This window comes from Panthera pardus, unplaced genomic scaffold (assembly GCF_024362965.1).
Source record: "Panthera pardus isolate Hobbes unplaced genomic scaffold, ASM2436296v1 HiC_scaffold_6, whole genome shotgun sequence".
In the NCBI taxonomy this organism is placed as follows: Eukaryota; Metazoa; Chordata; class Mammalia; order Carnivora; family Felidae; genus Panthera; species Panthera pardus.
The window spans coordinates 89,051,592-89,076,204 of record NW_026526991.1 but is presented as its reverse complement, the minus strand read 5'-3'; the positions used below and the strand labels follow the sequence as shown (position 1 = coordinate 89,076,204).

General features: G+C 34.9%; 1 protein-coding gene across 22 annotated transcripts in view; it reads left to right on the top strand.

The window, feature by feature from the left end:
- The window catches only part of PLEKHA5 (pleckstrin homology domain containing A5), a 240,420-nt gene that overhangs the window by 177,395 nt on the left and 38,412 nt on the right, over positions 1 to 24,613 (top strand). For 8 of the 22 annotated variants that reach the window (XM_019452118.2, XM_053895172.1, XM_053895170.1 and 5 more), the window contains 6 exons: positions 128 to 181; positions 16,054 to 16,134; positions 21,682 to 21,717; positions 22,224 to 22,286; positions 24,121 to 24,201; positions 24,334 to 24,483. In XM_019452118.2, coding sequence (XP_019307663.2) covers positions 128 to 181; positions 16,054 to 16,134; positions 21,682 to 21,717; positions 22,224 to 22,286; positions 24,121 to 24,201; positions 24,334 to 24,483 — 465 coding nt within the window. Of the gene's footprint in view, positions 1 to 127; positions 182 to 16,004; positions 16,135 to 21,681; positions 21,718 to 22,223; positions 22,287 to 24,120; positions 24,202 to 24,333; positions 24,484 to 24,613 lie in introns of those variants that run through there. The other 14 variants (XM_053895171.1, XM_053895176.1, XM_053895178.1 and 11 more) reach the window with 4 other exon arrangements.

Sequence of the window (24,613 nt, the reverse complement as noted above, 5' to 3'; positions counted from 1 at the left end):
GAAAATTGTGTACCATGATATAATAGGTTGTGGTAAACTACCTGTTTTTCTTATTTCAAAATTGACCTTTTCATGAATTCTACACCCTCTTTCTCTATCCCTTTGTTTCTTGATTGATGCCTACTAGAATGAAATTCTTTCACATCATCTTCAAAGGAACACCATATATTTGGATCATCAGGTGGGATTTGTAGAATTTTTTTGCTTAAAGTACCTAATAGAACTTTTCAAATGTAGTTTAGTTTTCCAGGTTATTTGGAACTAATAACATGACTTTTATAAGTAACAGAATAAGAAATTCCTAACGGTGAATTCAGTAATACCAAAATAAACAAGTAAAAAGGATAGTTGTGAGTGTAAGGAGCAATACTGGGTCGCTGGAAAATTGGGAGCCTGAATTCTCTAGACTTCCATTCTCTTATCCCAAGAAAGCTCCTACTCATTAGGTTTATCTCTGCTTGGGGTTGACCTGATTAAAGAACTAGGTACCAAACTGTGAATGCCTTGTTGGAAGATCAAGAGGGGGTGGGTGTGCTGAGCTCTCAAAGGGTAGTTTCGCCATGGGTGAAAAGTGTGGTGACCATTTTTAATTCTGTAACTTCAGCCCTTGTTTGCCATCTCCTGGTGTTTGGTCTTCACTAAGCTCTGTAGAATCATTTTTACAGTGGGCTATAGTTCCTACCATTTCCTCAGTGGTAGCAGTGAGTGCGGATGGTTAGGGTGAATGGCAGTTCATGAACAGGGACTGCTTTTTCCATATTTTAGTTTTTATGAAATTCTCTATTAATATTTAATTTTAATTTTATGGGAGCTTTTGATATGTTCTTAAACACTGAATTTCGTCCTGTGAATGCATTTTTTATCTATATAAATTAAGCTATAACTTGTTTTAGCCTGTTTCAAAACAATTCAAACTTGAGCATTTACCAAATGAAAGAGGTTACTGTGGAAAATGTCATAAGACAGATGTTTACATATTTATATTTGCCTCCTTAAAATAATAAGGTACTGCTTTAAATTAGTTCTATTTAAAGAGGGATTTTGCATTAGGATGACCCTTTAAAAACTGTTCAATCGTGTTTGATAATTTTTAAAAGAAATATACTTTTAGAGTTTATTTTTTGTCCCACAACATGTTTTTGTCATGATTTTGCCAATTGGAAAGCTTTAGAAATCAGCATTTCATGAGTCCAAATTCCAGTCTCCACTCCAGAGACTGCTGTTGAAATTTAACCACGGTGTATATTCACACTTTGAAAGTAATCTAATAAAGACACGAAGTCTTCCCTCAAAATGCCACACTGCCAAGAAAGCTTCTAAGATGCATTGGTAAATAACTTGCATAAAAGCTCTTTTGTCTGTAAAGCTAGCAATAGTTCTGAAAAATAAGGGGATATTTCAAAAATTAGGTGTAAAAAACAATGATATAAATGTGAACCTAAAGTTATATAGTATCTCTGGAAATAAACCTAGTGGTTCATTATAATTTATTACTTACCTCAATAAATCAAAACTAGAATTACAGAGACAAAGAGCTTTAGAAAATCCCAGCGCTTGCTAGCTGGCTCAGTGCGTGGAACATGTGACTCTCCGGGTTGTGAGTTCAAGCCCCACGTTGAGCATAGAGAAACTGAAAAAAAAAAAAAAAATCTTAAGAGGGGCGCCTGGGTGGCTCAGTTGGTTAAGAATCCACCTCTTGATTTCAACTCTGAGCCGTCAGCACAGAGCCTGCTTGGGATTCTCTCCCTCCCTCTCTGTCTCCCTCCCCTGCTTACGCATGCATGTTCTCCCTCTCTCAAAATAAATAAACATAAAAAAAGAAATCCTAGGAAAAGACAGGTGAATATATTGAAAACACCACCATTTGCTAAGATACTTCTCCTCAATTCCCTTTCCCGGGTTGAGCTGTTTCTTCCCTTTACCCAAGTGACCCAGATCCGATTGAGGTTTCTATTGCCCTTGGTACTCTGGAAGTGTGCTCCACTGAGCCTTTGTTGTTGGAGAGGACCAGGCTAGTGGTCTACAGGTGGCCTCTAAAAATCTCGACTTTTAAGTGATCCTCTCTATTCCCTCTACACATCAGCAGAGGTTTTCTAGTAGTTGCCTTTTTTTATATTAGATCTTGAAATAAAACTATATTAGTCCAATTTTAAAATGTAGTAATGAAAAAAACTACAGTAATTGTTTGAATGCTAATTTGCATGATCAAAATAAGACTGTTTCTGATGGAAAAATTTGGGCCATTTTTAGGCAATAAATAGACAACATATAGAAACAAGGTGGAAACTTTGCCAAGAAACTCAGATATGCCTAAATATATAGATCCTTAAGGTTTCCTAAAGAAAAATCCCTCTTTAAATAAATCAAAATTTTTTATGGTTTCAAATAATTACATTTAATGTAAATGAAACATTTACTTTTGAACTGTTCTATATTTTATATCAACAGTAAAGTTATTAAGTTATATAAAAAGAATTCTCGATCATTTTCCATTTTAATGAAATTTTTTTCATTCAGCTCAAACACTTCTAGTTTAAAAAAAAAAAGAAAGCATTTCCAGCTTTTAATCTTGTTACTGCCAGTAACTTATTTTAGATTGCCAAGTCTGTTGTTTTTCTAGGCATTATTGTTTGCCCAGTATATAAAAAAATCAGCAGTTTTTTCATAACTAGAAATTGGAAGCTAGATTTTAAAATCTGAAAGTCAAAAGAAAAGGCTCTGGTCACATTTTATACAATATGTCCTACAAATGAACATGTACTAATTAATACTCACTTTCAACACTTGCTCTCCTAGCTTAAATACATCGTTAGAATAACTTAAGGCCAGCAGCAAAATGTAGTCTTTCTCCTGCCTCTTGGGAGCTAGTCAAAAGAAAGTTTTTTATTGATTGAAATTCTCTCAGTTGCTATCACTGTCCATGAAAAATAGAACCAAGTGTGGTTTCTGAGTTGCTTCAGAGGTAAATTCATTTCTGATATCAGAATGGTTATAACAAATGAAAAATAAAAATGCCTTACCCTGTAATTCTGAAGATCTGCATATTATACAGTCAATCCAAAAATCTTGACTTCTGGTCCCCCATAACTTGAGCAGTATAATTTGGCTTCTGATTAACCACATTTTGAGGATGAGTTCTGTACTAAAGTGTTTTTAAAAACAACAAAAGCTATACTAATTATATAGCAGAATTATCTTCTGCTTTTTGTTTCATTTTGGAGTACACTATTATCATTTGCTTGTGCTTTTACAGCCCAATTAGTAGATTATTCACAGACTACATTTAATAAGACCAGGCTAGGTTTATTTGTCATTGTTGTGAATTTTAAGATAACCTGTGAATGTACAATAATCCTAACTGGATATACTTCATGTACCTCATCCAGATTCTATTTATAAAATGAATAAATACATAACTTTTTTGGTCAGTCATGAAGGGAGGATTAATAGGAATGGGGAAATGAGAACGATTCCATCCTTTTGTCCATATTCTCCACCCTGTTTTAGCTCTTCCTTCCATTTGTTTCTTTCTTCCTCACCTGCTTTTTCTGACTTTCCCCTGTTATTGAGTAAAAAGCAGTTATGAGACAGTTTAGATGATGTTCCCTTTCCCTTCTTCCTAAAACTTTCGGCCAGCTTTCCAGGTAGGCAATGATAACAGAAAATGAGATACTAAGAAATTGGTAGAAAGACATGGATAGAAGGATCAAGGAACTTGGGGCCATGCTTCACAGGCCTTTGTCAGTGTGCTGCCCCCTTGTGGGTACACTAAACATATCCCAACCCTTTCCACCACCACAGCTGCTCACCCCACTCTGATTTTATTCTAGCACTCCAGTAGCTAACCTCCTCCTTTAAGAATACTTGCTACGGTAAAAAAAAATAAAATAAAATAATAGAATAGAATAGAATACTTGTTATAGTAAATGGAGTTTGACTTCTACACGTCTAAGCTTTACTTGCACTGATACTGCAGCAGTTATTTTATTTTTTCATCTTTTAAATATAAATACTGTAACATTGAATGCCCTTAAAATTATGACATTCTGCCTTTACCCCTCTCCCTTCAAGAGTCATCATAGTTAATTGCATCAGAAACATTTGCTTGAGAAAGGGAAAGGAGGACACAGATCTCAGCTACACTCAGGTTGCAGATTGTCTCTTCCCCATGTACTCAAAAATTCTTTGTGAAAAGAATACGCCTCTGTTCCAGTAATGAATGAAGTTGATTTACCCAGTTGGAGCTGTCTACCTGCTGCTGGAACATACTTGTTTCCAGATGTAGCATCAAATAGTATATTCTTTAACATCAGATGGCTAAAGGATCTTATTATACTCAAATTCTCATGGAAAAACTGGATGTTTTTCCTGAAAAAGCAGTTTGCCATAGTATAATAAAAGAAAAATACAGCCCAAGCTTACCTACGGTGTTCTTTGTTGTATAAAAATGTTTAAGGGACACCTAGGTGGCTCAGCATCCAACTCTTGAATTCAGCTCAGATCATGATTTCACAATTTGTGAGATCTAGCCCTGTATGGGGATTTGTGTTGACAGCACAGAGCCTGCTTGGGATTCTCTGTCTGTTCCTCTCTCTGTCCCTCCCCTGCTCACGTGCTCTTGAGTGCACTCTCTTTCTTTCCCTCTCAAAAGTAAATATTTGTGGGGGCACCTGGGTAGCTCAGTGGGTTAAGCATCCAACTTCAGTTCAGGTCATGATTTCACGGTTTGTGGATTTGAGCCCCGCGTCAGGCTCTGTGCTGACAGCTCAGAGCCTGGAGCCTGCTTTCGATTCTGTGTCTCCCTCTCCCTCTATCCCTCTCCTGTTCATGCTCTGCCTCTCTCTGTCTCTCAAAAATGAATAAACATTTTTAAAAATTTTAATAAACATTTTTTTAAAAATGCTTAAGAGGAGAGGCGCCTGGGTGGCTCAGTCGGTTGCCTGTCCGACTTTGGCTCAGGTCACGATCTCACAGTCTGCGAGTTCAAGCCTCGCATCGGGCTCTGTGCTCACAGCCCAGAGCCTGGAGCCTGCTTTGGATTCTGTGTCTCCCTCTCTCTCTGCCCCTAACCCACTTGCATTCTGCCTCTGTCTCTCTCAAAAATAAATAAATATTTTAAAAATAAAAATATTTAAAAAATAAAAATGCTTAAAAGGTGCAACAGCCAATAGCTACATCCTTGTGTCTTATCAGTATATTTTTTTAAGTTTTATCAGATGCTTGTGGGGAAGATAAAATCATTTTGTTTTAATACTAACTTTTAAAAAAACATCTTGAATTGGATGTAAATTTAAAAAATAAAAAATTAAGTTAAAAAAATAAAATTTAAAAAAAGATAAAAGAACTATAAAATAGTTTATCCATGAAAAAATAAAAATAAAAAAATCTTGAAGAGTAAACTAAACCTTATAATTTGCAAAGATTTTGTATTAGCATTGAGATTTTATGATGTAATTCTTTTTATAAATACGAATATTTTATGAACTGTGTGCTAAAGCTACTAATGACTTTTGGAAGAAGTCTGATATTCCCCATTGGCTGCTGTGGACATTCCTCACCAGTATGCTTTCTATATCCTTTCAAGAAACAATAGTGAAAAAAACTATGCAGACACAGACTCTGGCCACCTTTAAACATACGTATGCCAAGGGAAATGTAAAAAGAAACAATTAACTGAATATATGTAATTGGTACTGGAACCATTCAAGGTAAAAATCCAAGAATACCTTTTTGCATTTTGTTCTTTGTGTTCATGAAAGACAGCTTCCCTATAAGGGAAGAAATGCTAACAAGATGATTGAAGAGATTCTTGATGGCTTTCATTGTTCATGTCAATTCAGCAACTTTGTTCTGTTGAGCTATTAAGCAAAGATCCCATTTTCTCTAATATTTCAAGGGGTCCTGGAGCTTCTATTTTAGGGATGATTGAGATAATGTTTCTAGGGGATGTAGAATAGGCATTTGGCAAAAGCAAACTAAGGAAACTAGAAAATTGGAAGTATGTTACTTTAACATTTATTAACTAGTTACATGGTATAGAATATCTGTGTTTTTTTATGCCTTGCTATTAAGAGTGATCCTTTCTCTCCATCACACCTCATTCTTCTTTTTCTGTCTCTCCCTTCCTCTGCATATTTAATCAGAAATATTGGGGAGAGGGGGATGATACCCAGAAAGTTCTGAAGCAGTGTATGACATCATAATGGCAGAACTCTAAGAAGGCTAAAATAAATAGTGGGTAGATTAGAATTGAAAATTTGGAAGGACTTATTTTGTATGTGTTAACTCTGATCTCTTGGCCTATCACTGCCTACATATTATTATCATGACTTTCCTATTTGTTACTAGTAATTAATCTATCCCTTTTTGCTAACTGTTTTCACTCATCTCAGCCTTAATAGGGGAAGTTCTCTGGGTTTTACTGTTCTTTCAACCGAGCATTTATCCACACATTTTACTAGTTGTCTCTTATTCTTCATCTCTAGCCCCTGGATTTCTCTCAGGAAGCAGAGCCTGTGGTGTGTCCTTGATGTGGGCTTGTTCTCAGGAAGTTTACTTTGGGAAGTGATACCAAGGCACAGCAGTAAAGAGAGTGAGCAAGGAAGGAGAGAATATATTAGCAACTGCCATAGGCAAGTGGGGCCTCATCTGACTACTACTTGTTGATGAAAGAAACACTGGAGAATTGCCCAACTGACCAACAAAAGAAAGCATTTGTACTGGCTCCCATCCTCCTTTGACCAAGAGTTGCCTCTTGAGACTAACTCTCCAACACATTGAGGTTATACATACATTAGCACCCAGTGGGTCCCAATACACGAATTGGTTGGCTCAGCAAGAGTTGAAACAAAAGTTGGGCCAGTAGGGTGTGGAAAAAGGCACAAAGGTATCTAAAACACCTCTCTCTGCAGTTCAGTTATGTGTTTCTAGTTGCTTATGGAAATCTGCACTTGGACATTCTGCCTTCAGTTCATTACCCGCCCAACATGTCCAAATTTAGAATTGTTGTTTTATACCTCAGTAGTCGGATCAAAAAGCTAAAAAGCAAAATTAGTTCAAAATACTGCTCACCTTTAACGTGAATGATGTAACATTTATTGAGCACGTCATCCTTGGGAAAGAGCTCGTTGGACTTTGGGAAGTATCGGGACCTTTACTTTAGCTGTTTGCTTAGACCTAGAACTGGTTTAAGCCCTCAAGAGAAAAGAAAAAAATGAGACCCAGTCTCCACCTCCAGCTATGGCTGGGAGAGCCTGATAACCAGCCTATGGCAGTCTGATTGCCTGGTGGATGAAAAGAAAAATAAGTAGCAGCCTACCTAGAAGGAGCGAAGGTATGACAGTTCTCTTGTTCCACCACTCTAAGAGTGGAAAGAATACAGATCTACAAAAATGGAAAAATTAAGTCAGCTTCCTGGAGTTATATTATGTTCTCCTAATATCTCATCCGCCCAATACCACCGAATATTAAAGTTTAAAATACCTTGAAACTTGAATTTAAAGTATTTTAAGAACAATTTTACTGAAAACAGGAAAATCATGAGATTCTGTAGATTGTTTAACTGAATACATGATATATTCATGGTGTTTAGTCAGGATTATAGAGGCCATCATAACACCCTATATATACTAAGCTCCTTATTACCATTTAATCACAAAATCTTGGCAATAATAAAAGCACCTGCCACGTTATGTCTCTCAGCTAACTCCAGAAATTTCACAAATTTTTTGCTACAAAATAAGATCTCCTTTTGGTTTATCATCCAAGCCCCCTCTCTACCACCTCCCCAACCTTGAAATTCTTCCTACCCTATCATCCCTTTTTTTCAGCCAGCAACTCACTGTTTCTCAAATACTACTTTAAAAGCAATCCCATTCTCTACACTGTGCACCTGTCCAGTACCTGTTCATCCTAACAGCTTAAGTAACACTTCACAGTTTCCAAAGCACTGGCACATACAATATCCCACTTTACTTCTTCTATGTAAGCCTCTGTAGCATGTGGGCTAGTTACCTTTGTCCCCAGAAGCCAGGTTTAATGACTTGCCCCAAATCACAAAGCTAGGATGAATACATTGTATTAATGAATTTTCTTCCCTTTTTTTTTTTTTTAAATCTGTTTGACTTCCTTGAACATTAATGGAGTTGTTCTTATATTTTCCTAGATAAGAACATGAAGACAATTTCCCCACCACTCCTAAAATGCATAATATTTATACAGTTCGCTTTTGTATTTATAAAAGCAAATATTTTTGTAGCCCAGTGTCTGTAGTTTTGGCTTCTATCTTATTCATTTTTTCAGAACATTCATTCAGCAGAGATTGATGGAGCTCAGTGTAAGGCAGGAAGTTAGTGCTTACAAAGTAGATTCTTTAATTATTTTCAAAGCCCAGGAAGGAAGTAAAGTTGCCAAAAACATTTTTAAGATTGGCCTAAGAGTATGATTATGTAGTTAAAACATAAGCTGATAAATCTTTAAAATAATGATAGGAAATCTGCTACTCAGTGCTAATTGTAACTCAGAATATACAATTGCTATTAATAAAACCTAGATCCTTATATCCAGAAGATATTTTAACTTTGATTTAAAGCTCAAATATATTTTGTAGTAGATTTACCCACAGCCAAAACAAATACCTTTTTTTACTAACAGAGGTATCAGATTTTCACTTTTGGAATGTTTGTTCCTTTAAGATGGTATTAAAATACATGCAAAGAAGAGAAAAATATAACCATATCAAACATTATATCCACAATAAAGCATTTTCACAAAATTGATTTTGAGTTCTTTTAATATTTCTGGTTGCCTGTGAATGCCAGGAATAAAGATGCTAGCATCAGATAGTAATATATTCCGTGAAGCCAAAGGAACAGTGGTTAAGAATAGCTAAACAAGGAAAATAGTTTAAGCCACTAAAGTCAGGTTTGTAAAGTTTATCCTGTAGTAAAAGGATTTTAATTAAACAAAAACTTAAAAGACCCTAGGTAAAAAGAGTAGAAACTCACTGTGAGTAAATTACATAAATAAATTATTTGGAAAGACATTAGCTGAGACCTTTAAAGTCTTCTTCAAAATATACTACAGGTATATGTATCTCAAAATGGGGGCCCTAAAAATGTAGCAGTTTTAAGTAAGGTTGTGAGTGCAGAGATTACCCTTCTTTTGTTCTGCCGGGTTCAGGGTATTTTTATAATGTTTCTCAATAAATGGACCTTATCAGTAATCCTGAAGCCAATACTTACTGCATCATCCAGTTTAGAAATGTGTCTGCTTTTTCTTTTAAGGGAACATCAGATATGTTTGACTCCTATGTTAGTGTCCCAATTTGTTATTCCTTTTTTTTAAAATCTTCCTCCCTTCAAGAAAAAGAGAAAATATTATATCGTCTAGCTGCATCTTTCAAAGTACCATTGATTCTTCTGAAATATAATAATAGTAATATTTTCCCCAAATTTTACTTTTAGAAGACGTCGATAGCATGGACGGTTTATTCAGATTGCTTTAAAATTTTCACAGTAATAGACCTCAGTATTTTGCCCGATCAGTTATACAGAGACTTATTTACATTCCTCTATTTAAAAAGTCACTTCAGATTTCTCTGCTCCCCGTTAAACAATGAATAGTTTCAATAGGTAGTCATACCCTTCAATCTCAGGTTCTTGGACTTTCAGATGTTCCTAGAATGAGAGTGAAGGGCATTTACTTTGTCATTATCTCAATGACCTGTTTATAAAGACCCCTGCATTCCTCAAAGCTTCACCCTAGGCATGTCAAATTCTTTAGCATTTTAGTCTTTCCACACTTGTAAAGAGTTTATTGATCTAGACACAGGAGGACATTCTTGAGAAATGAATTCTTCAGTGATTAGGCCATCAGGGGTTTTGCTATTGTTAAGACAGATTCTCAACTTAAAAATTCTTTTCCTAAGAAGTCATTAAGAACTCGGGAAAAGTCCATTTTCCATTTAAATGGAAAATGACAGCACAGAAATGGGTCTTCTCATTGGTTATCAGGACAAAAGCTCTGTGGGGTAGATAAGAATCATCCAGACTGCTTGCTCCAAAAAAGGAGGAAGCTGTTAGCACAGCATTTAGACTCAAACTCAATTACAAGACAGAGCTTGAGCAAATGTTTTCTCCTTCTGGGAATAAGACCTAGATCAGGGAAAAAATTATATTTACTTGTCTAGAATTTCTAAACTTACTGTCTACTGTGATAGCCACTAAGCCATATGTGACTAAATTTTAAGTTAGTTACATTTTTATAAAAGTAAAATTCTTTTCCTCATACTAGCCACATTTAAAGAGCTGAATAGGCACATGTCTACAGTATTAGACTACACCAGTATAGAACATTTTCATCATCACAGAAAGGTCTGTTGGACAACACTATTCTGGATGATTTATTATATAAAATTTTTAAAGACCAATTAAGCCACTACTTAATATTGCAGGAGGATTCAAGAATTAATCTTTTCAAAGGCTAAATTATATCAGTGACTGTCTTGGTTGGCTCTGCTCACTACTAATCTTTCTCTTTCCTGCCGCTTACCTCCAAAATTATTCAGGAGCATTTATCTCATGATTTAGAATATCCTAGTCCTTCTACATTAGTAGCTTATCTAATTTCTATACAGAGACTTTGAAACAGATAGTTAGGAGTTGCTAGACAAATAGAACAACACAATTGGAAATTGGACTCCTGACACCCCAGGTCCCCCATGATTATGCTTGAGTCCACCAATATTACTAATTGTGAGATTTATTGGATTTTTTAAGGGAGGTTAGCATCTTAATGCTATATCTCATACAAAGAAAAGATAATTATCTTAATGTAGATGCAATCCTTGTATTTAGATAGTTTGAAATTTTTCGTCTTTTGGTATTTGTGCAGAGATCTTGATTAACATTTAATACCATCTCATCAGGACCTTGAAAAATTCCTTACTGGGGACAGTTGAATTAGTCCTCCAATTACTTGAATTAGTGCCAAGATAGTTCTCAAGCCTGATCTCCTATCAGAACTACCAGTGGATCTTTAGAAAAGACAGAAAGAAAGTACAATACTCAGGGCCCTCTTTCCCCTAGTCCCCAGTCAGAATTGCCAGAGCCCAGCCCTCCATATGTTTTTAAATGTCCATAGGCCATTTTCTTTTTCAGTCAGGTTTGAGAACTACTGAGATAAATAATGACAGTAAACACCAAAGAAAGAAGTAAAGTCTAGTTTTTCTGAAATAAAAACACTATCTTAGTGCTTTTTATCTTTTTTCATATATGGCACACGTAGAAAGTGATGATATTTGTGCAGCGCCTTGGCAGGAACTAAATGACACACTGTCATCAGCAGGTTAGGCCCAGGGAGGACTGAGGTGGTCCCTATCTCCCCACACCTGTAATCCATTCCCAACCCACAGGTGTCAGTTGGGAAGTTCTGCTCAAGAGCCTAGTAAGTATGACACAGATACATAGAATTGTGTTGAAAAGTTTTTTGGTGATGGGTTTTTAAGTTATTTCTGAGAGTAACATCAAAGAATACTGTTTGTTTATATTAGCCCAGCATACTTCAAAACTGAGAAGGAGGCTAGAATTAAGTACCAGACCTTCTAGGTAGTTTTTCTAAACATTTAGACTTTAAAATGTCAAGTAAAAATAGGTGGTTTTGTTCTAAACAGAAATACATTGACATTACCTAAATGTATTTGCAAGATGTTTCCACGTTTGTTTACTTATTTATTGCTGAAGTTAGGAAAATAGTATAATGCCTGAATCAAGCATTCTAATTTTTATTATTATAAAATAATGTCTTATTATTAATAGCTTTATGATTTGTCAGTTAAATGAAACATAAACTTACATTACCTGTTACTTCAAACAAGGAATTAAAGTATTTAGAAGCAAAGCATTTATTTAACTCATTTTCAAGTGAATAAACATGTTCCATGTACTAGTCTTTTTCTTGCTCTGCTTCCTTAAAACAAAATACATCAGCTGTTAACACCACTATCATAATACTGTCTGGAATCCTTGTATTCGAACTAAAAGAGAATTGGTGGATTTTTTTTTTTTTTTTTTTTTTTTTTAAGAACTTGAGAATGAAATTCCAACTTGCTCGTGGAGCATTATGTATTTTTTAGGCCATAATTTACTACTTTAATTGAAAAACTGTTACAAAGTTTACATGACCAAAGCCAGATAGAATGTGCTATTTCAGTGTAAGTTATAGAAACAAGGCAGTTTCTAAGTATTTAAATATACAGTATTTCAGAGGTGTTTCAGTGAGGGGAACCACTAGCCTATTTCTAGGAACATTTGGAGATAAAGCAGGTCTAGTATTTCCAATTCAATAAATCTGGAAAGAGTGAAAGTTCAGTCAACTTGCTGAAATTGTTTCATAGGGACCAAGCTCTCACTATATTGGATCATGATTATTGTGTTCACTTGTCTTCAGCTGTTGCACACCACATGCAAAGGTAGAGCCACCACATACAGGACCACTCACCTTTGAGGATCATTCTTAACAGCCCATTACTCAGCCATCCTAACAGCTCTTGGTCAGGTAGGTGTGGTGCCCTAGGAAATTCTGCAATGATCCTGCTTCTTCTGCCTTTCCATAGATTGTCTTATCCCATCTCTGTCACCTTTTTGTTTTAATGATATTGTCTACATCAAAGATTCTGAAGTTGCCCATTAGAATTATCTGGGAATCAGGGTGTCTATATTCTTTTCAGGCTCTGCGGGTAGTTTGAGTGTGGGTTCAGAACCCCTGGTCTAAACTTGAATTTTGATTTCTGAAGATGTAATAAAAATGGCGGGGGGGGGGGGGTATTACAAGGTAGTTACATGTATTTATAAATATATTGGGTAGCTTACCTTTTTTAATTAATTAACATATTTCCTAATAAATTTCTGACATGGATACAGATTCCTAAGATAGACTAAAGGTTTATAAGAATAGTTTTCTAGATCAGGTCCTCATTATACTAGATGACTCCAGTAGGATTCTTCCACCTTAACTCTCAGCCTTGGACACAATACGAACACATGGTGCTAAAATTTTTCTTAGCTTCCTTGCATTACCAAAGGGTGTTTGCCAGAGGATATGGTTGTCCCATTAATTTTGTTTATTTCATGTTTATATATTTTTATCCTTGACTCTTTAGTATCTTTTTAAATTAGAAAAGCAGTATCTGGGGCACCTGGGTGGCTCAGTCGCTTAAGCGTCCCACTTTGGCTCAGGTCATGATCTCACAGTTCATGAGTTCGAGCTCTGCCTCAGGTTCTGTGTCTCCCTCTCACTCTTTCCCTCCCTGGCTCACACTCTATCTCTCTGTCTCTCTCAAAAATAAATAAACATTAAAAAAATTAAAAAGAAAGAAAAGCAGTATCTACTCTGGAGGAAACTTGGCAAATGCAGAGAAGTATAGAGAAAAGAAAGGGGTGCTTTGGAGGCCTTAGTTAAGTGTCCAACTCTTGATTTCCGTTCAGGTCATGATCTCAACAGTTTGTGGGATCCAGCCTCACGTCAGGCTCTGCACTGACAATGGAGAGTCTGCTGGGATTCTCTCTCAGCCCCTCCCACCCCCTTAAATAAAATAAACAAACATTAAAAAAAAAAAAAGTGTAGAGAAAGAAAAAGATAATAATCCACAGTCCCACAATTCAAAATAATTGCAGCTGGGGCTCCTGGGTAGTTCATTGGGTTGAGTGTCCAATTCTTGATTTCAACTCAGGTCATGATCTCAGGGTCATGGGATCAAGCCTTGCATCAGACTCTGTGCTGAGCGTACAGCCTGCTTGAGATTCTTTCTCTGTCTGTCTCTCTGAAATTAAAAAACAAAATAATTGCTGCTAACATTTTTATTCCTTTGTTGTACTAAACTGTCGATTTCTAGAGATGACTTCTAATTTTAATATTTTAGGATTTGGTACGTATATTTGAAATTTTTCATAATGAGAAATAGTTTCAGAAATGATCTCTGAAACACTCTGCAGTCTGTATATTTTAAGTATTCTTTTTACTTTTAGTTTTTCTGTTCCTAAGCTACTTTCTTCTTGCAAAGAGCCCTTCTCAGTGACTCAATATTTAATAAGCTATGACATGTAAGTTAAACAGACATTTTTAAATCACATATATGGCATCCCTGTATATACATGCATATTTACCATCTCAAAGTAGTACACTAAATAAATCAGGCTTGATTATCCTTCTACAAAAACCATATTGTCCCTTCAGATAAATTTGCCAAGCTTAGAGTATGAACATTGTCCTTAATCTGACTCTATTGAAGCTCTGCTTAGAGGTGTGAACCATGTTGACCTAGTCATTTGACACAGAGGCCCATTTGTGGTGGCAGATTTCCAAGACTCAATGGGCAATTTCAGTTTGACTTTGAGTATCATTTACATTTGGATGCTATCTGATCTCCATTATTTCTTAAAACATTCATGCTCCTGACCTCCACCCACCACACACAAGAAAATCTGAATCCAGTATTCTTTTGACTAATTTCCAGGGCATGTTATTGAAAAATAGTAATGATGAGATTGCTTTGAAAATTAAAATTAGAAGTAGATAGAGACTTAAGCTTACTTGCGCTGTATGAAATGTGTATCCTTACAGTCAAATGTAAGCCAAAACAAAAAGCAGTAACAATTTATTCCAAGATCACCATTTGATTAAGATAAAATAATTAGCATTCCTGTAAAATATAGAGGGCACTTGAAAACATAAAGAGGTCTTAAATTTCTATAATAAAAGTATTTTTTCTCCTAAAGAAAAAAAAATATCTGTAGTTGTTTATAAGTTACTTTCCAACAACGTAAAAAATGTGTTCTGAACTACATATCAGCACATCCTTCTGGGATAGCATTGCAGGAGAGAAAAAGAAGTTTGAGTCTAACTGATAATACAGGTGTTAACATTTAAAAAGAAATTATTTAGCTTGAATAAAACTTTAGAAAAAAAAAGTTAAGCCAGTTGCCAGTTTGTTATTTGACAAAACAGATTTTATTGACATGAAACATTAGTAACTAGGCTGAAAATAAAATTGTCTAGATACACAGTTTTCAAGACTTATTTTTTACTTACATGATGCATTTATTAATCTTAAGATTAGTAAACCTTTATTGTAGATTTAAATAAGCCACTAAAGTAGCATTTGTGAACCATGATAAAAATGCTTATTTTCTATACTATGCAGAAGAAAACTATGTAAACTATATGTTGCAAATTGCAATTATAAACAGACTTGTCTGCTTATAAACAGTACAATCTTCATTGGCCTTTTACTCCCTATATGTCATGATGATTCTCTTTTGAATGCGTTAGCTGTTGAGTCCAGAGCCTACTAAAACAAGTATTTTTCTGGAGGCAGTAATTAAGTACAACATAGCTGGAAATGTGAAATATGGTTTCAGCCTTTTTAGGAACTAGGGAGATAACATTGATCTTTGCTAAATAAATTTCAGTTTGCATGTCCTTGAAATAATTTTACACGTGGTGTTATACTGGGAGAAAATCCAAAACGGTGTATTACAGATACCTATCAAAATTAACATTAATGAAATATGTAATTATTTCAGTAAGATATACTGATTATTATAAGATTTTAATATTTGCAGAGGACTAATATTTTTCTGATTAACTTTACAAAGAACTGAATATTGTTTTAAGCTTTTTTACTAAACAGTCAAATTATGCCATTTCTCCTTTTAAGTAGGTCCTTGCGCTTTATTCTTTGAATAAGACATGCTGCTTTATCTTTTCTAGTACATGTAAAAATATTCATTGACTATTATATTCATAAAGTAAAACCTAGTTGTAGCAATATTGCAATTAATAAGCTTTAATATAACTTTGGAAGTATTTTAACATCATTTAATACTTGCTCGAAATGGTTTATGTAAGTTAAATCTGTACAACCTTGGGGTAAAATGTAAGCAACTGCACTATTAGGAAGATATTAAAGTAGAGGCTATATTTACAGTGTCGTCTTTCAAATCTAGCTATGCTGTAAACTGATGTTTGCTGTATGCTCCTCCTGATTTGAAATAGATGAAAGAAAATGAACCTATTATCACCATGGTTCACACAATGATTGAGAACTCGGCGCTAAGACCCCAACTGTACCAGCAAGTAAGGTCTTGGACAGTGAATGATACTGCTTTATCATCTGCAAAATCCCTCAGTGACAGTTTTGGTTTATCCTCAGAGTTACTCATAACATTAGTGTTTTCTTATTTCATTTTTTTTGTTTATGTCTATTTGGAAAAACGCAATTCATCCATGCTTTTTAAGATGCTGCAGTATTCTTAGCATGGCTTTGCTGAACATTTTGCTGTTGAATATTAAGTGTGCCATTTTCCTGAAGTTGTTGTGCAGAGTATTTGATTGATACGTACGTACTTGGAGGTCTGCAGTACATTTGCAAATTTGGTACTGGATTGCCGTTAATTTCAATTTACTCTAAAAGCATTATCACTGATTTCTAGGGAAAACTTTAAAAAACTTTTTTTTTTCCTTTTAGGGGCGGCCCGCAACCCACCCTACCCCACCCCCACCCACTGTTTCAGGAATAGATTATATTTGTATGGGAGTTGTTTAAATCTAGTTTCTGTACTGTGGTATAGTAAGACCTAATGATAGCCACTTCTTAACATACTGGGGATATCTTCTCCCTGTATTCTTACCATTCTTATGCCATCATATGCATCATCTTACCTCATTCTTTTCCCTAACTCAAAATATGTGCCATGGAGCTGGCTAGCTTTAATTTAGGACCTTGGTAATCTGCAGATCTGCAAAAGAAGTCATTTTATATATTCCTATCCAGTTTTTTTTTTTTGTTTTTTTTTTGTTTTTTGTTTTTTTTGTATTTCATGGTCTAAATGTTCTTAGCTGTGTGTTTTGCAACATCAGCTTCTTCCACTTCAACACCTTCAAATTACTGTGGCCTATGACCTGTTATAATACTTTAAAATTCATACCGAAGAAGAAAATTAACAAACATGAAAAATGAATGTATTTTGATTAACATGTGTAAAAGCACCTAGTGAAAAGAAGCACCTTGAGCTCACTGGCTTTAAAGTCTTCTGGTTTGCTTTAGTCACCTAGGGATCAGTATCATGGGCCTTGTAGCTGGGAGATTGAAACAGTTGATAGAAGGGTGAGCCCTGTTTCTGGGCCCAGTTTTTATTAATTCTATCAATAAAGAAACAAAGGATTAAATATTTAAAGTTAAACAGCTTTACTTTTCAAAAGAAAATAAAATCTTTCTGGGGCGCCTGGGTGGCTCAGTCGGTTAAGTGTCCAACTCTTGGTTTTGGTTCGGGTCATGATCTCAGGTTTCACGAGTTCAACCCCTGCATCGGGCTCTGCGCTGACAGTACAGAGCCTGCTTGGGATTCTCCCTCTCCCTCTGCCCCTCCTCCACTCACTCTGTCTCTCTAGAAATGAATAAATAAACTTAAAAAAATAAAAGTTAAAAAAAGAAAATCTTTCATTTTTAAAGTAACCAGATTAAAGAAACTTGACACTTCATTCCAAAATGCCACTGCTGAGAACCTTAGCCTTTGTTCTGGAATTAATACCTTTTTCTGAAGCTGCACTTCATCATTTTTATATTGGTAAAAGTCAAAGGTATTATGTTTTAATGGGTTTTATTTTCCCATTTTGCATATTCTCAGTAAGAGTGATAGCCTGGATTTTCAGTTTTGTTGGGTTGGGTTTTTCTTTTTTATAATGATCAGTAATCAGGGTTGGTGATGCAGAAGTCATCGCTGATTGAAATTACTCAGTTGCACTAAACATTCTAATCGGAGTTTTTCAAAAGTGTGGAGATATGTTAGAGTGGTCTTATATACTAGCATCACTGACCAGAACAATCGATTTGTATATATATTTCCTCATTAAATATGAATACTTGAAAGAAAAAACTAAATTTGTACAAAACTGGAAGATCTGAATGTCTACCATCAGCAGCCATTCCTGGGCATGAGATAGGCAACTGATTACCAGGTAATCAGTGTTGACTGCCAGCCCTGTCAAATTGAGGGTGTCTTTAGAGAATTCTTTTTTAAAAGTCAGCCACTAATGAAGTATTTAATTGTTACAGGGCACTGCTGGTAGATGAAAGTGACCTTCAGGGGCATCTGGGTGGCTCAGTCAGTTCAGCATCTGGCTCTTGATTTCGGCCCGGGTCATGATCTCATGGTTCATGAGATCAAGCCCTTCTGGCTCTACAGACAGCACAGAGCCTGATTGGGTTTCCCTCTCTCCCTCTCTGTCTCTGCTCCTACCCAACTCGTTTTCTCTCTCTCTCTCTCTCTCTCTCTCTCTCTCTCTCTCTCTCAAAATAAGCATTAAAAAACAAAAACGACTTTCAGACACATTTCTTAAATTTGCTTATTAATTTACATAAATTGAAATTCGATCTTATTTTTTTCTCCAGATTTCCCTTACCGTGTTAATATCCAAAGGAAATCTTTATGAAAGTTTCTATTATACACTCTAACAAAATGCCTCTCTGACATTGCATTACAATGCTGTGTTAATAGTTTCCTGAAATACAACTTAAAATGTGATGTTTTGTGACCTCTTATTCTAAATCATAGCCATTTAGATTTTCTCTCAGGAGAACTTTTAAGTTTGCATTTTCTTGGAAGAAAGAAGACACCCGAAAAATTACCTATTCAGTTAATTTTCTTTGAATTGGTGATATAAAAAGGATCTAAAACTGAATCCAAAAAAAAAAAAATGCTAAATGAGCGCACTTGGTATTGAAAAATCTTCTCATTTATTAGTCATTCTACTGCCTTTCCCAATTAATTTTTGTACTAGAGTTTTTATAAAATAATATCTGTGAGATTAATCACCTGATAAATAATTGTTTTGAAAGGCACATACTAATATTAGCAAATGCCTACCGTCCTGTGACTATTTTTGAGCCCTCACAAAATGTCTAATTCTATCAAATATTTCCCCAAAAAACCTTTTTGGGGTTTATATATATTCATTAACTTTAAAGTATATGTATAGTCACATTCTTAAAAGGAATACTGTAGAAAGTTGAATTTTGATAAACAAAAGTAATTTTGTTTTAACTTAATGCCAAGCCAGTTTTTTAAAAGGTCATTAGATATTTTATTTTGACAAAGTTCTGACTTTCTAAGTAAAGCATATATCTTCATATGTCTAGATGTCGGTAAAGTCTGTATAATACACTTCTCAGGTTGAAGCTTGAGCACTGCTAACCCTTATACATTCTCCGTTGCCCCTTTTCATGTGCTTTTCTAGTATTGCTCAGGTACTTCAAAAAAAAAGGTATTCAGGGGCGCCTGGGTGGCGCAGTCGGTTAAGCGTCCGACTTCAGCCAGGTCACGATCTCACGGTCCGTGAGTTCGAGCCCCGCGTCGGGCTCTGGGCTGATGGCTCGGAGCCTGGAGCCTGTTTCCGATTCTGTGTCTCCCTCTCTCTCTGCCCCTCCCCCGTTCATGCTCTGTCTCTCTCTGTCCCAAAAATAAATTTAAAAAAACGTTGAAAAAAAAAAAATTAAAAAAAAAAAAAAAAAGGTATTCAAACCCAGAACTTTTTTCCTTTTGCTAAAGATGCATTTGAAAAATGATAAAAAGTGAAATATGATTTTATGGAGATCTTAAGTAATGAGAATATTAACAAAATTACTTTTTTTCTTATTAGTAAGATTTTCATAGTGAGGACCAAATAGCAAACTTCTTCAATTCCAAGTGGAAATACTTTTAATAAACTATATCCATCTTTTCTTAAGAAAAGCCTCAGTTATTATTATCAGTAATAGAAAATAGGCCATGCTTAAAGGTTAATTTTTTTAAAGAATAATCATGGTTTTTTTATTCTTTTCTTCTAATAGGTAAAAGCAATGTATAGTGGAAGGCTGATTATTTTAAGATTTTATTAGTGTCTAATAATGAATATCTTTATTGAATAACTTGCTAAAAGGTTTTAGTAAATTTTTCAGTGGTACTAAACATAATGATAAAGTAAATCTAACTTATGTAATATATTCATATGGTTATAAGGATATATCACTCTTAAATTCTAGCAACACAGTACACATTTTTTACTTTGCCAACTGATGTCAAAATGAATATGCAGGGGTGCCTGGGTGGCTCAGTTGGTTGAGTGACCAACTTCGGCTCAGGTCATGATCTCACAGTTCGTGAGTTCAAGCCCCGTGTAGGGCTCTGTGCTGACAGCTCAGAGCCTGGAGCCTGCTTCGGATTCTGCGTCTCCCCCTCCCCTGCTGATGCTCTGTCTCTCTTTCTCAGTAATAAATAAACATTAAGAAAATTGATTTAAAAAAAAAAGAAAAAGAAAATGAATATGCAGTAAGATTCCATAAATAAAAATAGTATACCAACACCCTAAATTTTTATTATAGACTGCTACATTTCCATTTTAAAATATTAGTCTTTTTTTCTATTGACCCTGGCAATTAGGATACGATGTTCATATTTTAATCTGGATGTAGCACTATGCATTAGTTACATTCAAACTTTACATTCCATGGTTTGGTAAAGCTGCTCTGCATTTAACTTTAAATATTAAGTAAAGTATATTTGAACATTTAGTAGCCAAAGGCTTTACATCTCTATAATTTCTTATAAGTGGGAAATTTAATTTTGGCATTGTCTTACATTTTTTTATCATGGATCTAAGCATTTTAAAACTTCCTTTTCATTACTTTTTTTTTTTTTCAGATAAAAGTAAAATTATTTTCTTGGATCTAGGTGCTTTAATTTAGAATAAAAATTGATACTTCTTACAACATATTTAATACTCTTTATTTGAAAATACTGCACAAGTATTCTGACTTTTCTCATTAAATTCATTTTTCATGTGATAACTCATTTCTATGAAAGTTTTGTTTAATAATCCCTGCATACCCTTAAATAGTCACAGATTCATTTGCATGAGGACGTGAAAGTTATGTCTTGAAATGAAACACATAAATCCAGGATTTATTATTGTATGTTTGTAATGCTTACATTTTTAACCTCCTGATAACCTACATTTCTAGATCCATTCAAAGTTATCTGCTTTTAAATTATGCTTCCTTCTAAAGATGTAACTGGCAAGCAGGTTTTTACCAAGTGGACATAGATAGTTAAAACTTACAAATTTTTATGCATTTGTGATGAATTAGATGCATTATGATGCATTAGATGAAGTTTAATTTTCCAATCTGGAATGTAGTGGGGAAACATTACTCCCATCCCCACTTTGAGAAGAAGTGTGCTAGTTAGTGAATATGCAGTGAGCCCAAAGTAAGTTTTTCCAACTATGTTTTTGTTACTGTCTAGCCGTCGATATAAAGTCAGAAGACCAGGGAGAAAGTGAAATATTGCTTACAGAGGCTGTGGTATAACTGACCGGGATGACTTTTGAAATCTTGATAAACACAAGCAAAAATGAAGATTCCTTTGACTGAAAGATACTGGGAAAGAGTTTGAAGAAAGGATGTTTAAATGCACTGAGCAATTATTTCTTATAGTGTAATAAAACAAATGGTGTCAATCAACACATACAAACTTTTTATGCAATTTGACTATTCATAGTTTATAACATAGGCTTTCAGTTCTATGAGGTTTTGAATGAGTTTCCTCTTTTCAATTAAACCCATCCTTTTCCCCCATTATCTTTTAGTTCTTAAGACAGAAGAACAAGATAAGTCTATATTGTGTATGTGTGTTTATATATTATGTATATGTATACAGTATGTTACAGGTTTTGTTACTAAAGTTGTACTAAGATGTGTTGGCATTTGAGTATACACATACACAGTTGTGTGATTATGTGTATACCGTGAAGGATGGTTCTGGCTGCTGAAATATGCCTGGTTCGAATATTTGATTCAGTACAGTTGCCATGATTGTATTTGTCAATTTTCCATTAAAATGACGTGTGTCTTACAAATGGAAGATGTAAGGTGCCGTATAATTTGTTTGACCAACTTATTATTTTGTTTGACAAGCTTAAGTTAACATCATTTTCATGTATCTTACATATTGTATCACTGTTAAATATTTTTCTACTTTTGTAATGATCTGTGTTTGAATTAAACTTCTTAAAGTATAAGAATCATTAAAATCCCATTTTCTTATTATATAAATCTAAAATGTTAATATAGGCTAAATATATTTTTTAAATACTATTTTTAAACTTCTACCTGACATTTTTCCCTATAGCTGTCACAAGATGAATGTAGAGGCACATTATACAAATACAGACCTGAAGAAGTGGATATTGATGTAAGTGTTAGTATGCTACATATATATTGTCAGTACTCTGTTATATTCTCTGCCAAAACATTGGAAGTATGCATGACAAAGAACTTCCTCTTCCTCTCTTGCCCTCCAAAATGACACCAAATAAATTAGCATTTTCTTTTATTTTATGCTTAGGTTAAGTTATATCATCACTCCCCTATTCTGTAACTATCCCCCCTCCCCATAATTAACAGTTGAATATAGGAAAAAATCACTTCAATGAAAGTAAAAGACTAGGGGCACCTGGTTGGCTCAGTTGGTTGAGCACCTCTTGATTTGGGCTCAGGTATGGTCCTGGGGTCATGGAATCAGGCCCGGGTCAGGCTCTGCACTGAGTGTGGAGCCTCCTTGGGATTCTCTCTCCCTCCCTCTGTCCCTCCCCTGCTCCTGTGCATGTGCACACGCTCTCTCTAAAATAAAAACAATTTTTTAAAGTAAAAAGGACTATTGCTGATTTAAAAAAAAGTATGGAGAACTGGAAACAAAGTAAAGTTTTCTGTCTTCTAGAGAAAGTATCAGTCTCTAGAAATTTTGGAACTCCTTCCTTTTTAAAATTTAGTCTTTTTTAATTGTATCTAAAATACAATCAATACAATTAATTAGTTAGATTGACTGACCTGCCATGCATTCTTCTTTATTTAAAAAAAATTTTTTTTGAGTTTTTATTTATTTTTGAGAGAGATGGAGACAGAGTGCAAGTGGGGGAGGGGCAGAGAGAAGGAATCAGAATCTGAAGCAGGCTCCAGGCTCCAAGCTGTCAGCACAGAACCCAATGTGGGGCTCGAACTCACAAACCGTGAGATCATGACCTAAGCTGAAGTCAGACGCTTAACCCGACGGAGCCACCCAGGTGCCCCATTCTTCTTTATCTCATTCTTCCCTCATTTCCCCTGGTTTTATTCCGTTGAGTTATACCTTCTCATTTCAGTATATGCCATTTGGTATAGCTTGAGTTTTGTTGTCTAATAAACATAAGGTAGTTACTTTAACAGGTACATGGCAAAGAAAGTGAAATCTCCGATTTCTCACTTGTCATTATATATTTTCATAATTTAAAAATTAGGGTAGGGGCGCCTGGGTGGCTCAGTCGGTTAAGCGTCCGACTTTAGCTCAGGTCACGATCTCGCAGTCCGTGAGTTCGAGCCCCGCGTCAGGCTCTGGGCTGATGGCTCAGAGCCTAGAGCCTGCTTCTGATTCTGTGTCTCCCTCTCTCTCTGCCCCTCCCCTGTTCATGCTGTGTCTCTCTCTGTCTCAAAAATAAATAAACGTTAAAAAATTTTTTAAAAATAAATAAATAAATAAAAATTGGGGTAATACCAAGAATTCAAAACATTTAAACTATTGAAAGTGATTTTTTTTCTCCATTTAGCAAGGTTTTATTTGTATTATTGCAGTTAAAAGCAATCTTTTGTTTATATTCTTTTCTGAACATAAGAGCATAATTTTTAAAATATAAAAACAGAATCCAGTTGATATTTTAATAAAGGACTGCATATGTCACTTAACCTATCTAGCAGTTTGTAGGGAAAAAACTATATTGAAATCCATTAAAGTTATATGAGACTGCTTGTTCACTATGAATATTTTGAATTGTGTAGGTTAAATAGTATGGTTGAAATGCTTTTTCACTTTATGTGCATGTTTGTTAAGTAATGTGTCTTTAAAAGCTATTTTAATTTTTATTTTACTGATTGAAATAAAGATTGGCCTAATTAGGTATTCTATGGCTATTTTAAATGTGTTTTCTTATTACACTTACCTCCAATTACACGAAAAAGGAAAATTTGCTAACAACAGATTTTCCCTTATAACCTAGGCCAAGCTAAGCCGGTTATGTGAACAAGATAAAGTGGTACATGCCCTGGAAGAGAAACTTCAGCAACTCCACAAGGAGAAAGTAGGACAATTACGTTTATTATCTACGATTGATGTTACTTTATATGCTCATTATCAGGACACTGATAACTAAAGTAAAAAGAATTAATTCGATGATGCAGAACATTAAGTATAATTATTTTTATTATAATAGTACACGCTTGAGCAAGCTTTGCTATCAGCCAGCCAAGAGATAGAAATGAATGCAGATAACCCAGCAGCCATTCAGACCGTGGTGTTACAGAGGGACGATTTACAAAATGGACTGCTTAGTACGTGTAGAGAACTCTCTCGAGCCACTGCCGTAAGTAACAGATTTTTTCTAGTAAGAGTCACTGAAATATTATGTGGTTCTTTTTTTTTCTTTTTTCCTATTTATGTTTCTATATAATTGGACTGACTTTAGGATTGTTCTTTACTATAACAAAAAATAA